Below are 14,990 nucleotides of genomic sequence, written 5' to 3'. Positions count from 1 at the left end.
AAGAAAAAAAAAGGCCACTACTTGAACTTTATCCTCTGACTTTTCAGATTATGACTGTCAAGGAGCAAAAAAAGCCAATGAGAAATGAAAGTGTTTTTCTGTTACAAGATTTCAGTGTCAAGCTGTGTGCTAAGCCACAGTGATATACTAAAATAAACAAAGCTGTTTCTTTCAGAGTCCAGAGAAATTAATATGACCAAAAATATTTTTGGAAGACTTTTCTGTGCAGTGAGTAAGATTTCCATGCAGTTAACCTTAGTCTCCGTGTCTTGGTAGGTCCATTAGGCCAACACTACATCACACTCATATTCCAGGGGCAGGCTGTTAGAGGCATTTCCTTAGGGATAGTTGCAGCCCAAGGAGTCTCCTTCTGTCTTGGCCTTTGTTTCTTGCATTTGTGCAAAGCCCTACTGGGCCCCGCTTTAGATTCCTATCTGACAGTCAGTCAGTAATGTAAGAATGAACATACAGCAGACTAATTGGAAACACAGAGCAAATGTTACAGGTTAGCCAGCTAGTGGGACTTATGCCCCCTTTTTTTTTCTTTCTTTTTTTTCCTTTTTTCACCTCCTCTTTTTTAATTTTTTTTTTTTAATTTTTTTTTTTTTTTAATTTTCATTTCCCATCCCCATGATCACTTATTTGCTCCCTGGAGATCACCAATGGCAGCTGCAGGGGTTAGTAGGAGGGCAGAATAAGACTCCCAGAGACTTCTAAACAGCTGGAATTATCAGGTAATTTGATGCCCTTGTCTAGGTTTTAATCGGGTTTTGCAAATATCCCTCACAAGCTGAAATCCCCCTACAACATCAAGGGCTGCAATCTGTGGCTAACTGCATTCAGGTCCACCTCAGTATATTCCTCCTCTTCTCCTACTGCTGCAAAATAAACACCAAGAACAGAGAACAACTTAGAAATCCTCTAATACACAAAGAAGTGGGAGCGTACAGAAATGTTCTCCCTGATTCTAAGACTCCCCTCAGCAGAACCTAAACGACAAAATCTTTAAAAAGTCTAAAATTAGACACAATTATCTCAACACACGGCTGTTTCCTAACATTTGTCCAACACACAAAGATGTGAGGGTCAGTCTGTGCTATTTTCCCAATACTTGAACAAAACTTGAACTCTCTCACATTTGGACACTCTTATTCCTTGCTCAGCATACCATGACACAGCCTCTCTCCTCCTCTATCTGTCCCAGGCTCTTTCCTTATGAACCACAAATAAACCATACCTAGATTCCCTTTCATTATAAGTCAAAACCAAGCTACTCCTGGATTCCCTTCTCTTTCTACAAGCCTTCTCTCCTGTTCTGCACTTCAGCAGGCAGCTTTTATCTCTTTTCTTGCTGGCCTCTCTAATGCATTAACTCTTTTACAATTCTTTAAGAATTTAGGATCCCTGAAAACATTCTTAACTATCTTTGGGTACAGGAGCACATTTACATACAAGCTGGCCTACATAATTCAACCTGAACTTCAGAATACTGACAGAATAAGTTCAGAATAAACCAAAAGAAATTTGAAAATGCGGTATGTTATCTACTAGGTATTTCGAGTTAAAGCTTCCAGCTCAACTTGAATGCTTTATGAGAAATACAGAAACACAATAAAGCTGGTATTGATGATGAATAAATCCAAGGGCCCACTGTGTTGTGGAGGAATTCTTAAAAAAAAAAAAAAAAGAAAAAGAAAAAATTTTGCTCTTAAATAAATACCTCTTCATAAGCCAAATTTCCCTGTAATGTATTTGAGCCAGTTTGCAATCCTCACTTCAAAGATGATATAATTTTCCCAAGCCTCTCCCTCAAGAGGTGTGTGGTTTGTGTTATAGTTTACTTAAAAGCAGAGACTTGGAATCAAACCCTGGCAAACACAGTTACACTTTTTTATTATTATTTTATACTGAGTTTTTGTTGGTTTGGGGTTTTTATTTCTGTCAACTGCTTCAATAGTTTTAAAAAGCACGTCACAGTTTATAGTGCCACCTGGTTTCTAACCAAAAGGTTACTACGAGGTAGTAGAGCTCAATCTGCTTTCTCACAGATTGTAGGACACTTCCTTTAACATTTCCAGGAATCAAAAGGGGAGGAAGGGTTTGGTGTGCTCACACTCACCCTTTTGTTGTTCTCTTCTTCTTGTACCTTCCTAAACTCGTGCTCTAGGGAGCAGTCGATGTCGTTGAAGAGGCCAACTTCCTCACAATTCTTCAGAAAGCGTGTTGGTGTAGGGGTCTGATCTGAGAACAAGACGAGAAATCATCATTGGTGCTTAATATTGAAAGGAGAGGGAGACAATTAAATAGTCTTCCAGGAAAAGAGAGGTTCTAACCAAACTTCTCTTTGCCTTCCCACTCCTACCACCACGTCATCATTAAAAAAACCCACACAGAGCTCAGTTTTGACACTAAATGCTGCAGGCAGCAAGTGCTTGCCATCAGTGGCCAAAACTAGACATCATTTGGGCAGAAAGACAACAGCATGTGTTTTTCCAGGGCATGTAGCACAAGTGCATACCCTTAATGTGTGCAAATGGTCATTAGAACTCTCTAAAAACCTTCAAAAACAGGCGCACGCAGAACAACGCACAGGACATCTCGTAATGCACATTTACACCACAGCACACGTGTTACCTGCTGTGGGTACACACTATTTAATGTCTTCAAGTGCTCAAAAACCACCTCAAATATACACCTACTTAGCAATAAAAGGTGACCAATGCAAGAAGTTCTGCTTCCAACACAATTTTTGAAGAAAGAGTTAAACAACATCAAGAAAATCTATGAAAAGTGAAATTCTAGCCATGAAGAAGCATTCTTTTGCATTTTATACCTGAAAGTGTTGATAATACATGCAAAACCATGAAATTTGGAGTCAAAAAAATTTTAATGCCTTCATCTCTAGGATTTTTCTGCGCTCTCAGAATTAATACAAGAAGGGCAGTACTCTCTTTAATGCCACAAGCAGGAGGGACTGAAGAAATCACAAGGTTTTCTGACACCTTTTCAAAAGCCTGCAAGACAGTCAAGGTAAATTGCTATTCAGTCTGTACTTTCAGTGATGACCTTGGCTGGTCTTTCTTCAGGAAATGAAAAATCAAGCCCAAATTTGGGAACCAAAGATTCCCCAAAGCACAGCTCTGAGGCACTTCTATTCATTCTGAGGCTAGTTCTTAATTATTCCACCTTGGCTCCTTCTTCCCAAGGCTCTGTTCCAGCTTGGGGTGCTTTGTACCTGATGTTACAGAAAGATTAGACTCACTTTGCTAAAAAATAATCTTCAGTGTAGTCCTTGACGATTACCTATTGTTTGTATTTCATTCTTTAAAGAATGAAAACTCTGTCATATTAAACCCCATTGCCCATATTGAGTCAATTCTGACCTCAGAAAAAGCTTCCCACTTCAGCAAAGAAAAAATTGGTTTCTTGCACCTAGCTAAGCTGGGTCAAGTTCTAATATTACCCCCTTACAGCAAACAGTTACCTGACGCAATGAATTTTACATGATCAGTATAGAAAGGCACATCAGCCCTTAATTAAGCAGTACAAAAGCAAGGCCTTTTTCTCTTAGAGACTAATGCAGTTTTCTCTTGGAAACTGAGGAAGAGGATCAGCCTTCTCCATTATAAAGTCAGGAGAAGCCAATTTCCACCTGTATCAAGCATGGTCCTCCAGATTTGACTTTCTCAGGTAATCCAAGGGCAAAGACACTCATTTGCACTTATATTTCTGATGGAACATCAGAATGCAAATCCTTAATGTTAAAATTCTTGTTTCATTTCTTTTGGCTTGAGCATTCTACTTACGAGCTTAAAGGAAACAATCTTCAAATATTTGGAAATGCACACATTTATCTACTAGCTTTCACAGCTAACTACTGTATTACCAGAGTTAGAAACACAGCTTTCTAAGAATCCTGCAAGAACTCAGCATAAGGAGATGAGTTGACAAGTTGCTGGCATTGATGGGAGCTGAGGACACTCAGCACTTTACAGGTCCATATCCTAAATAAGCAGTGCCAAAGAAATCTCTAGAGTAACCTCCATACACTCAGTAGATTTACACCAGGGGTGTTTTTGGCCCCTAGACTGGAGCTCATCCTGGAAATGAGGTGCACTAAAATGCAGGAGAAATAGATTCAATTTCCAGAAAGGTTTAAGATGCTACTTTAGTGAACAACACCATTGTTTTGTAGAAAATCAAAGACAATTGTTGCTATGCCTTCCTGGACACAAAGGGCACATTATTATCTGAATATGAGGTAAATAGAGGAAATGTTTTATTGTTAGAAGTGGTATATCTGTATCAAATAACCAAGATATCAATTTCATGGCCAAGATGTGAAACTATGGTTTCGTAAAGAAGTTGATGCCACCACTTTCACTAGAATCAAAACTCCTGGGTTTCTTCAGAGTTGCTTGGGCCCAGAACTGACCAAAAAAGTTATCTCATTGACGTAAATCCATTTTAACAGTGAAAAAACGCAAGCCAGAGCAAGAGTATGACTTCAAATGCACAAGGGCCTCAATGGCTTCTTTTCTCTGTTCATCCTGTCTGTCTTCTTCTGTTCATCAACGTCTGTCTTCTGCACCACAAGATAACCAATGCCTACAGGTGAACTTTCCAATTAACTATTTCAATATCTCAAAAGATCAAAACTAATTATGACACTGTTTACACCACCTACATATGGAGATGGTGATCATGTTTTATTACCTCAGTCTCCCCATACTGTGCTGTAGTTCCTATGTTCCAGAAATCAGACTGGCAGGAAAGCACATCAAGATTTTTGTTTAAACAGACAGCCCCTCATTTCTCTGAACTGAGGAAGGAGCACCACTGACCAACCAAGTCTAAACTTCATCCACAGATCTCCTGGAAGTCAGCTCAGTCAGATGTAAAACAAAAGCTGCTTTTCTAGTTCTAATACTTCAGCCTTCAACATTCACAGAAACCAGAAGGCCATAAAACCTCTGTTTGTGTGAGAGAAGAGCTGATAAAAACCCAGACTTTGAAATGCTGAGACTCTGTGTAGTAGTTACAGTGCACACACACTGCACTCATTGGTTTCAGGATTTCAAGGCTACCAAGTCTAATGAGCTTGATTTCCTCCTGAGCAACCAACTATTTTGCCTCCATAAAACACCAGTTCTCCTTTAGGATGTGGACAAATTAATAAGAAATTACTGTCAACACTACGGAAATTCTTTTACTTAGATTAGGCAAGCCTTTGTGTTTTAACTGGGAAGAGTATCACAAAGGAGACTCTAGCATAAGCTACAAAATCAGGTCTCCCAGAATTAATAAAATATTCCTAATTCTCAGCACTTAAAAATGCATTAATAGTTCCAACAGCTTGTGCCTGACCTCATTGTTCCCTGTTGGTACAAACAAAGCTTTTGTTGCTATCACCAGCGCCCACAACTATTGCAGACTCACTGAGAGCAGGGCTCTGATTTGTTACACTTCAGCAACTGGGTGAGCCAGACCCATCTGGACCAAAACTCAGACAGAGCCAGCACCACTCTCAGCATTCCTGCTGAGGACACACGTTATGTAGGAAGCTGTTCTCCAGGCACACTGCTACTTACACAACAGAGGACTCTAATGTCACAAACTGTATTGACAGCCTGGAAAACAGAATTATCTAGATTAACCCAAGATACCTGCCTGTTATACTGATCAGCTATCCCAACCCAGTCCCATTGTTCAACATGTAAAAAACTTTCCATCCTCAAATAGTTCCATCCTCTAGAACTAGTTTACTGTCCTTTGAGGCATCTACCTCTAGCTATTTGTCACTTCATAGGTAAACCTGTCCTCTGATAATTACTTAGGAAGCTTTTTCTATCTCAACTTTATCACCAGCTTAAACACAGATTTTGTCAAGCTTCAGACTAGGCAGTGAAAATATTGTTCAGCCTCTTACTCAGGGGAATAATCAGCTTCTCTGGTGATGACATAGTCATGACCAGAAAGGCTGCAAGAAACATTAAGTTTAAATAAGCCTCAAAAATGTAAATGGACAATATATAAGCCCCAGAGCAAGCCCAAATGATCTCACTTGTGCAAATCCCAAGTTAACCTACTGTATCTTACAGGAAGGGATTTCAGATGCACTCAGCAATCATATTCTGACCAGAATTTCACATACTGTATATATTTTGGTTGCTGACCTTTGAAAACCTGTCCTCAATGTCTGAAGTCATACCTGATTTTTCAGACTCGTTAAAAAAAATATATATATATATATGTGGTAAGGCAATGGGGAACTTGAAGTCTTCAGTGAAGTCAAAAGGTTTCATTATGTAATCACGAGATTTGCCAATACATGGGGGTTTCTTTGTTGTTGTTCATTTGGGGGTGTGGGGATTGAAATAATGGTCTCAGAAAGGACACTCAGTCTCAATACATTGTGTTCAAAACAACAACTCAGGGAACACAATATTAGCTTGCTATAAAGAAACTTACTTGATTCTTCCAGAATGTATTTTGTAAAATTACCTTGAATTCCTGAGTTTCACCCCTCAAAACAAAAGGAAACTTTAAAGCATTCTTCCAGTTTAAAAAAAGCCCTGGAGAACCAAGGACAGTTACGTGAAACAAGTTTTTTCTTTGAGGAAAAAAAAATTAAAAATTCTGATTTGGTAAAAAGATACCTAACAGCACAGCTCCAAAGCATGTAAGTTGATGCTTCATTTTTCTTTTAAAAAAATTGTTTAGTCTGATATGCAATAATAATAGACATTTGGCTTGTTCAGCTGTGGGCTCTGTTCATCTTATACACTTACTTGTGTTGCACTTTCATACAATGATAACAAAGTCAGAGTAATGGGGCTAGCACAGAAACTTGAAAGGCTGCCCATCAAACAGCCACAAAGAGAGATGAATGTCCTGAGAAGTTCAGAAAGGTTTCTTCATTGATTTCACAGGTTTCTACCCAAATGCACTGAGGAGCTCAACATCATCAGCCAGGTGGAGAAAGAGGAGAGGAAGAAGAAGTGCACCCAAACAAATGTGGTGAAATGCTCCCACCCAGATGAGGGCTACCAGGAACTTTACTGTCTAAATATGTACTCCTTAAAGCACTGGTTGGACTTTCCTGGAGGGGTATACATACTGGGTACAACTAATTTTTAAAGTCTTCTGGTCACTCTGAAACTGCCTGGTAAATGTAGGAAAATGTTTCATTGCATTTTTGATAAAGGGACACAGAAACAAACAAGAAAAACTACAGTTTGAGTCTTTATACCAAATCATTTTGCACACGTCAAAATTCATGCCCAGATAAACCTCTCTGTGTAAATTATAAGGAGGAAAAAAATTAGGGTAACCAAGGGTGATGTAAATTCCCTCACTGACACAGGCATTACCTGGGAAAAGGAATACATTTGCACTACCTTTATTACAGGCACTTCTTCCATCTAGAGAAAAGTGTTTCTACCTCCACAATGGGCTTTATCACCAAAACTCTAGAGGATTTGGTTTCAGTAAATAAAGTGAGGAAGGAAAAAAATTTTCTATGTAGATAATCCCCAACTCCCAAAGTTCAGTTCCACAGGTCTTTTAGTATTTCCCTGGAGGAAACAATCTATTCCACAGATATTATTATTTTGGTGTTTAAACACAAAAGCTTCATCACACAACAAACTGCAGAGTTTCAAAGCAATGCAAACACTGTTCACTCAGCACGACAGCAAAGGGTTGATATATATTTCAGTCAATTTAATTATAAAGTTGCCAACAATGGTGACTAGCATGCAAAACTTACATAAGATATTCTGTGTTATCTCAAAGAGATCTTTTTTGGCTGGAAAGATGGAAATGGAAAACATCAATGACTCACTATCCATACTCTTTCTAACAAAACTTTCTAACAAACAAAAATAAAATACATACAACAAAGAGGAACAAACAATATAAAATTTAAAAGCCAGAACTGTGTTGTCAAGTTGTGCGACAAAAGTATCACTTGCATTTTACTTCAATGCCTCTAGTGGATTTTCCTTCCATTTATACAGTCAGAGAATAGAAAGCTCTTTGGTGTACATGGGTATCTGGAATTTCGGAATTGGTTCAAGAGATTGGCTCACCAGATTTAATATAATTTGTTCTTCTTAAGCCAGCATGAAAAAAATGGTACAAAAAGTAGTGAAGCTGGCTGATAACTCGGAAGCTCCTGGAAAGACATACCTGATAAACCAGCACAGCACCAATTGTTGCAATCAGGTCATGCACCATTGTTTATTAGACACTGACCCCACCTACATAACACCATATAGCTTCACATATAACATAACTTTACCTCTCCCTTAGAAGCTGATATTTCAGACCCAAACACAGATTTCACAGAAAAAACAAGTTCCTTCTTCCCAAGTCTTATTTTGCTTAGTTTTTAAGATGTCTTGTACAAGACCAACAGTTTCAGTGCCTAATTTCAGGAACAGTTTATAGAAAATATATTTAATGTGTGTTAAATATTACTGATATTATAGTAAACCCAGACCGGGGATTAAGCTACCTCTGTAAACAGAGGAGATAATTCTAATGACTACCTGAAAGCATACAATGTGTTTCTTTTCATGACTAATTGCTAATATTAAATGGATCATACACAAAAATATAAAAGATAACATACAACATACCAGGAAAAAAAATTATAAAGTCTGACTTCTAGGCGGCTTAAGAGATAGAGGGGAAAAAAAAAAAAAAACAAAAACAAAAAACCCTAACACTGCACCTGGCTTATTACAGAGCAATTGCTGCTGCAATTCTTTGAACCTACTGATGACAGGAACAATTTTTTTAAAAAGTCAAATAAGCAAAAATGCAAAAAACAAAGAAGACATTAAGACAAATGTCTAAGAGAAAACTCTGTCTCTTTCTTTTTCCCATATATCATTAATTTTTCATTCTGAAATCTAAGAATAAAACATCTTAAACTTTAAGGTATTTAGATTTCCCCAGGGTTTCAGTGGGTAATGAATCAACTATTTTTCAATGTCTTCCTGCAGAGAGTAGATGATCTATGATCATTTGCTTCCTGAGTAAGGACTGCAAAATGCCAAACAAATCCGGCAAACAAACACAAAAAGAGGAATCAGTACTCAGCAGAACTAAGTTGCCAGGCCATTAGAGTCAGGAACATTTGCCACAGTCTTTGGGAACACATGTGGCTTTTTACTCTTTCACTATTACAAAGGATCATCATAGACAAATCTCAAAGAATACATCCCTTAGGAGCAATCTCGGAGTCCTTCTGGACAGAAAATTCTGTATTAGTGTGTACAGTTGGTTAACTGCAGCTTTAGGGGTCCCAGTACCAGTGGTAGTGCTGGAAAACAGTCATTCTTTTTGCTTGGGAAAGCAACCCATTGGAAGAAGCAGGACAGCTAAATCATAGAAGTTACCAAACACAAATGGAGCTACTCTGCACAGGGGACTCCGGATGACAGAATAGATTCCTTAGAGACTGCACTCGAACAAAAGTCTTACCAAACAGAAAGTTTTAACAAAAGCCAGCACTTGCACAGGGTGAATATGCCCACAGCACTTATGTCTTGGAGCAGTTTCGCTGCCAAAGGACACAGACAAATGCAAAAGCAGCTTTTTCTCATTTGTGCTTGCAAACACAGGATTCTTTGGGCATAGCTGGCATTCAGGCACTTTACAAGATCTACCCTTCAAAATGCTATCTGCTGTTTCTTTCTAAACTTAGTCCACTATGGCATTTTAAAATGTAAAAGCAAAATGAATGCTATTTGGGAAAAAGGTTGTCTAACTTCTCATTGGTGGCCAAAGTCCCAACAAAAAAAAAAAAACCAAAAAAAAAACAAAGACCTAAATATTTGCAAACCCTTGTTACTTAATTATGATTTTCATCAAAGTGCAAACAGTTTAACTATAAAAGAATTAGTCTGCTGGAGTCCCCTTCAATGTATATACATTTACATCTGAAATGGCACAATTTACCTTGAAGAAGCCCATTGTAAAAGACAAATATCAGACACTGCTAAACATCCACACACATATTTGAGTCAAAGGGGAGTTTTCTACCATTACTTTGAAACCTGAAAAATTCTAGAGATACTATTCTAAATAGTCCATTACTATAGCCCAAAGAATAAATAATAGGAAAGGGAATAGGAGAGGAAAGAAGTAAAATGAAGGGCTAGCTTGGCCTTACCCAGCACTGGCTGAAGGCCAGCAAGCAATGTGGTTACACAGACAAGAGCACAAAAAGACTACATAATAAACTAATCAAAAATTATAGGGTGCAATTGCACATAATACCAAATAAACCCTGTTTATGAAGGGGGAAGTGTAGAGAGAGATGGGGAAGGAGTAATGGATATCAGCCCCTGGTTCACCTTTCTGGTTATGGTTATTTACAGTGGGCAGTTCCTGAGTCACCACACAGGTGGCTCATGCAATGTGGCCTCTTCCAGATGCTGAAGTGAGTCTGGCCAGCTTAAACAGCAAGTCAGAGAGCAGCAGCAGCACAAAAGCACTTCATTAACACTCTCACTGATGGGGTCCTGAGTGACAGGCACTTAAGTGCCTGTATTTCACTGGGAATCAATGACAGAGCTGCCAGCATGCCTGAGATCCAGTGATTTCTTTCCTTCTCATGGCAAACATGTATGAAGCCAGAAGAAGGGCAACTGTCTTTTTGTTCAAAGATATGCATTCTAGCATAAATCCATCTCTCCTTGCTATTTAATTGGAGCTGGGGCTTTTTAAAACCAATCTTGGAGTCATTTTGCCAGTAGCATTCCAATAGGAGTCATGGTTTCAACATCATCTGAATAGTTATCTTGACTCTTGAATTCATGTCTTCTTACCTGATAACATATTATCTGTTTTTATTGAAGGAAACTTCAAAGTCATTTCATGTTTGTGCCTGTGAATCATCAGATGATCCTCTGTTGGAAAACGCTGTCAGGCAAACACAGAAAAAGAGAGAGGAAGAGAGAAAAAAAAAAAGAAAAAAAGAAGAATTTAATTCTCTAATAAACTTTTGGCATTGGACAGAATTTCAAAAATGAGAGAGTGAAAGAAATTTATCCAGCTAGAAATGTGTCCAAATGGCACAGGAAACAGAATATTTGAAAATACACAAGTGAGTATGAGTAACAAATAGCTGTACTCGATTTAGAAACACATTTGCTGCCGTGCTCCCTGGGAAGACAAACTGCAAGGTGTCATGCAACTGTTTGAAAAAAATTACTGTCCAAGTTTTAGATTCTAAGGGTCTCAGACACCCACTCCAGCTACCACAGCCTCACAAGTCACCACGTGCCTGAGGATCTGCGATAACTGCTGTTCCATGCGCTCTTAGCCCACGGCAAATGCTAACTAATGAGGCAAATCTTAAATCACTTTACTGGATTTTTCTGCTTTTGTGTCTTTCTGCAACATATATCTGATGAACAGCTATAAAAATAACTAAATAAGCCAGCTTTTCTCTACCCAAAAGTATTCAGGCAAAACACGTCTTTAATTTGGAAGTATCTGATACTTAGACTTGATTTGAAGTGGCAATGAAGTGGTGCAGTTTTATAGCAACTAGTTATGACCCTTCCTGATACTAAATCAAATTCTTCTCCTTTGTCAAGCAGAGAAGGTGAAGAGATGTTTTTTGTAAGAAACTAATCAATGTGCTAAGTTTGATTACAGACTTCTACAAGAAATAGCTCCTTTTGAACAAAACAAAGAAGAGACAAGCTTGAATAAATGCTCAAGCACTGGCACATTCGGGCTCAAACAGCTGAGTGGTTCTGTGAAGTTTCCTCCACCAGAATGTGCATACACAGACCTTGGCTACTGAGATGGTTTCAACTGGGTTACTTCAGGACTATCAAGAGCCAAAAAGTTGTACGACCAAGGCTTGAGGAAAAAAAAAATTAAAAGTAGCTTTTTAAAGCAACAGATACACAGGAGAAAAAAAGTGGCAACAGCGCAGCTGAAGGGATCTAATGCTTTCAACACAGTATACTCTTGGCTAAGTGACTGTGCTCATGGCTATAGTATAAATAATTGCCATATGTTACACCTTCTGAGAATCTCTCTAAACCCATAGACAAAGCAGCATAAATAATGGAATTGAATTCTCTGGGGAAAAAAAAAACAAACTAAACAAAACAAAATGAACAAACAAACAAAACAAAAAAGCCATGCGAACCAAATCAAAACAAAAAAACTGAAAAAGAAAGAAGTCTCAAAGACCTTTTCCTCACTGTGTAATCCTGGTTCACTGCTTACTCATCTGGAAGAAATGCAGCACTAGGAATTTCTGTTAAGAACAAAGGGAATATCTGAGAAAGACTTTGCTCAATGAAATCGTGAAGGGGGGATAAAACCCCACATCTATTTCTCTTGGAAATGGATTTTTCTTCATGGATGCCATGCTCTCTCTCCATTTTGAAATCAGCCAGCTTAAACAGAGCATGGGTCAACAGAGGAGAAACTATTCCTCCGGCCCAGACTTCACTGTCTTTTTTTCTAAGTCTACTTTCTTCCTTGTGCAGAAGGTCAGCTCCATCAGCCCTGAGCACACATCTCCATGGGCCAAGAGAGAAGCCAGTCCCCAGCCAGCTTAGCTGGACAGTAGCTCTGCATCGTGCACTTATGTAAAGTCCTCATTTACAGCAAAGGTCGTGTTGGGAACTGGGAAGTTAAATGGTTTTTAAGACGGAAGTCATGCCTACATTGTTCATATTTCCAAATTGTAACAGCATGCCACCAAACTTGCTCTCTGAACACCTAAAAGAGCATGTCTGGATCAACTTCTCCTCCACTGAGGAAACTAATTAGGAGTTGACATGAAAACAACTCAAGTCCACTGATTTCAGTGGAATTTAGTTTCATCAAAAAGGTAAATAAATAGTGACAATTAAACTGAGATACTTTTATTCTACCTCTGTGACAGAACGTGAAAGTTTAACTCTTCATGTGGAAATCTAAAGAGACATACTCTCAGCCTGAGGGATAATCCAAAAGTTTTTAATAAAAAAACTCTCACTTAGTGAAACAGCAAAGCCACTCAGCAAGTTAACTGGACTGAAGGCTTCCACCTCTCCTTATGTCAGCTCCTGGCAAAATCAACACCTACACTTCATGAGCAGACACCCATCTCCCTGCCAGAAGAACCTAAAGACCTGTAAATATTTTAGCCAGCTGAAAACTCCCAATGTACAGTTGAAACAGGGAAAAGATTCACTAATTAAGAGAGGAGGACTCTGGGAAATGGGTGAGCTATATCACTTGACATAGATGCACAAAGGAAGCCTGTGGCAAAACCCCAAAAGATGCCCTTGTCTGAAGATTTTACTCACAAACTCTCATTACTAAAACACAGTAAGGTCAGAAGTGCCACACATGGAACTTCCCTCATCACTGCATGTGGGGGAACATCCCTCACCACTGCAAAATCACTGAAAAAACCACAGAAACGCCATTTCAAATCTCAGCAGGTAAAATCCTTGTCACTTCAGGGGTTTTTAAGCTCATAAAATATCTAGTGTTACAGGTCAGGTTTTGCCCTCGGAGACACATGGCAGAGCAGCAGTCAACAGGACAGGAAACCCAAATGCACATCCTGGGGCAAAATTTATCTACAGGCTGCATTTTCCACAGCAAATACTTAGTATGAAGATGTCTTAAAGATTAAAAATAAATAAATGTATAAATAAATAAAGATCAGTTAATAAGATATCATTGTATCATTGTTTAAAATGGAAAAAAAAACCTAGGAGGGCTACCACCTCCGACAGCAAGATAATATATTTCATTATACATCTCAGCAGAAGAAAGATAAATGTGCTCTCTCGTTAGTCCCTAAAGGAATCTGCAATACATGGCTTGAAACATTAGGCTTTGGGATGAGAAAAGGCACAGAAGAAGTTTGAGGAGCACTTGTACCGACTCACTTTTGACTGGCTGTTGTATTTGCTTGAAATATTTTGTAATAATGTCTTGTGGGAAAGGAGAGAATTGAGGGGAAGCAGGTCTTAAAAAACACACAAAAAACCCCTGACACACATATTATTATTATTATTAGACGTGTGTTAATATATCAGGAGGCATTATACAAGCCAGAGCTAGTGCTGAGGACTCAATTAATACCACCGCTGACTCCACTCACCTGTGAGCAGCCTGGGGCACTGCAGACAAAAGGCCTCTCCTGCTCCAAGTTCATCTTTGATTCCTCATAAATCTACATGTTAAAAGGGGGAGGGGGAAAGAAAGGGAACCTATGAATATACACGTTCTAAACTTCACACATGCATGCAACATACAGAAATCGCAGTTTGTGCTTTTACATCCAACTCTGCAAACAGATCAGAACAAAGTTTTCATACTCAGAGTACTAATTTTGCTAATATGCAGCAGGCTCCCTACAGTCTAAGTTCTTATTGCTCCATCCTGAGCAACAATTTAAGAAGGAAAAAAATGTTCAGCTTTCACAGCATAAATCTGCCTCAGAAAACAGCATATGTTCAGTGTTGTTACTAGATAAGGCCGTGTCTTCTCAGAAATATCTTGAATTAAAGGTTTTTACCTTTCCTCCTTCAGTTCCTGGTGAACAACATTAAAACCAGACGTCTAGGTTACTTCTGAGAAAGAGCTCACTTTTTGAAGTTCTGCATCCATACTGTCTGATATTAATAACTTAAATACAGTACATACATTCTCTCTATACACACAAGGTAACTGTGCATCCCCATCCTTTAAAAGGTCAGCTAGAGCCTCAGGAGCTTCAGCAGTGAAGTCTTGTCTAAAACTGCACTTCCCCATAGCAGTTACAGTTGTGTAACCTTGAACTAAACCCTGGGGGAAAGCTCCCAAGCCTTAAATAAAGGCAAAGGATGAAACATTCACCCTCAGAATGCAGTTATGCAGCTCTACATTTGAGTCAATATTAGGGCAGTGTTCCTCAGCAGAAAAAAAAAAAAAATTAGTAAAATTCTAGAGAGTAAAATAAGTAA

General features: G+C 38.6%; 1 protein-coding gene across 1 annotated transcript in view; it reads right to left on the bottom strand.

Annotated features, from left to right (window-relative positions):
* Positions 1-14,990, bottom strand: part of CREB5 (cAMP responsive element binding protein 5) — a 253,883-nt gene that overhangs the window by 196,514 nt on the left and 42,379 nt on the right. The window contains exons 3-5 of the mRNA XM_066319349.1: positions 14,147-14,218; positions 10,845-10,938; positions 2,120-2,241 (exon numbers count right to left, since the gene is read on the bottom strand). Coding sequence (XP_066175446.1) covers positions 2,120-2,241; positions 10,845-10,938; positions 14,147-14,218 — 288 coding nt within the window. The remainder of the gene's footprint in view (positions 1-2,119; positions 2,242-10,844; positions 10,939-14,146; positions 14,219-14,990) is intronic.

The sequence above is a fragment of the Sylvia atricapilla genome, chromosome 1, assembly GCF_009819655.1.
Source record: "Sylvia atricapilla isolate bSylAtr1 chromosome 1, bSylAtr1.pri, whole genome shotgun sequence".
Taxonomy (NCBI): domain Eukaryota; kingdom Metazoa; phylum Chordata; class Aves; order Passeriformes; family Sylviidae; genus Sylvia; species Sylvia atricapilla.
The sequence above is the reverse complement of the archived record's forward strand: the minus strand, read 5'-3'. Positions and strand labels throughout refer to the sequence as shown.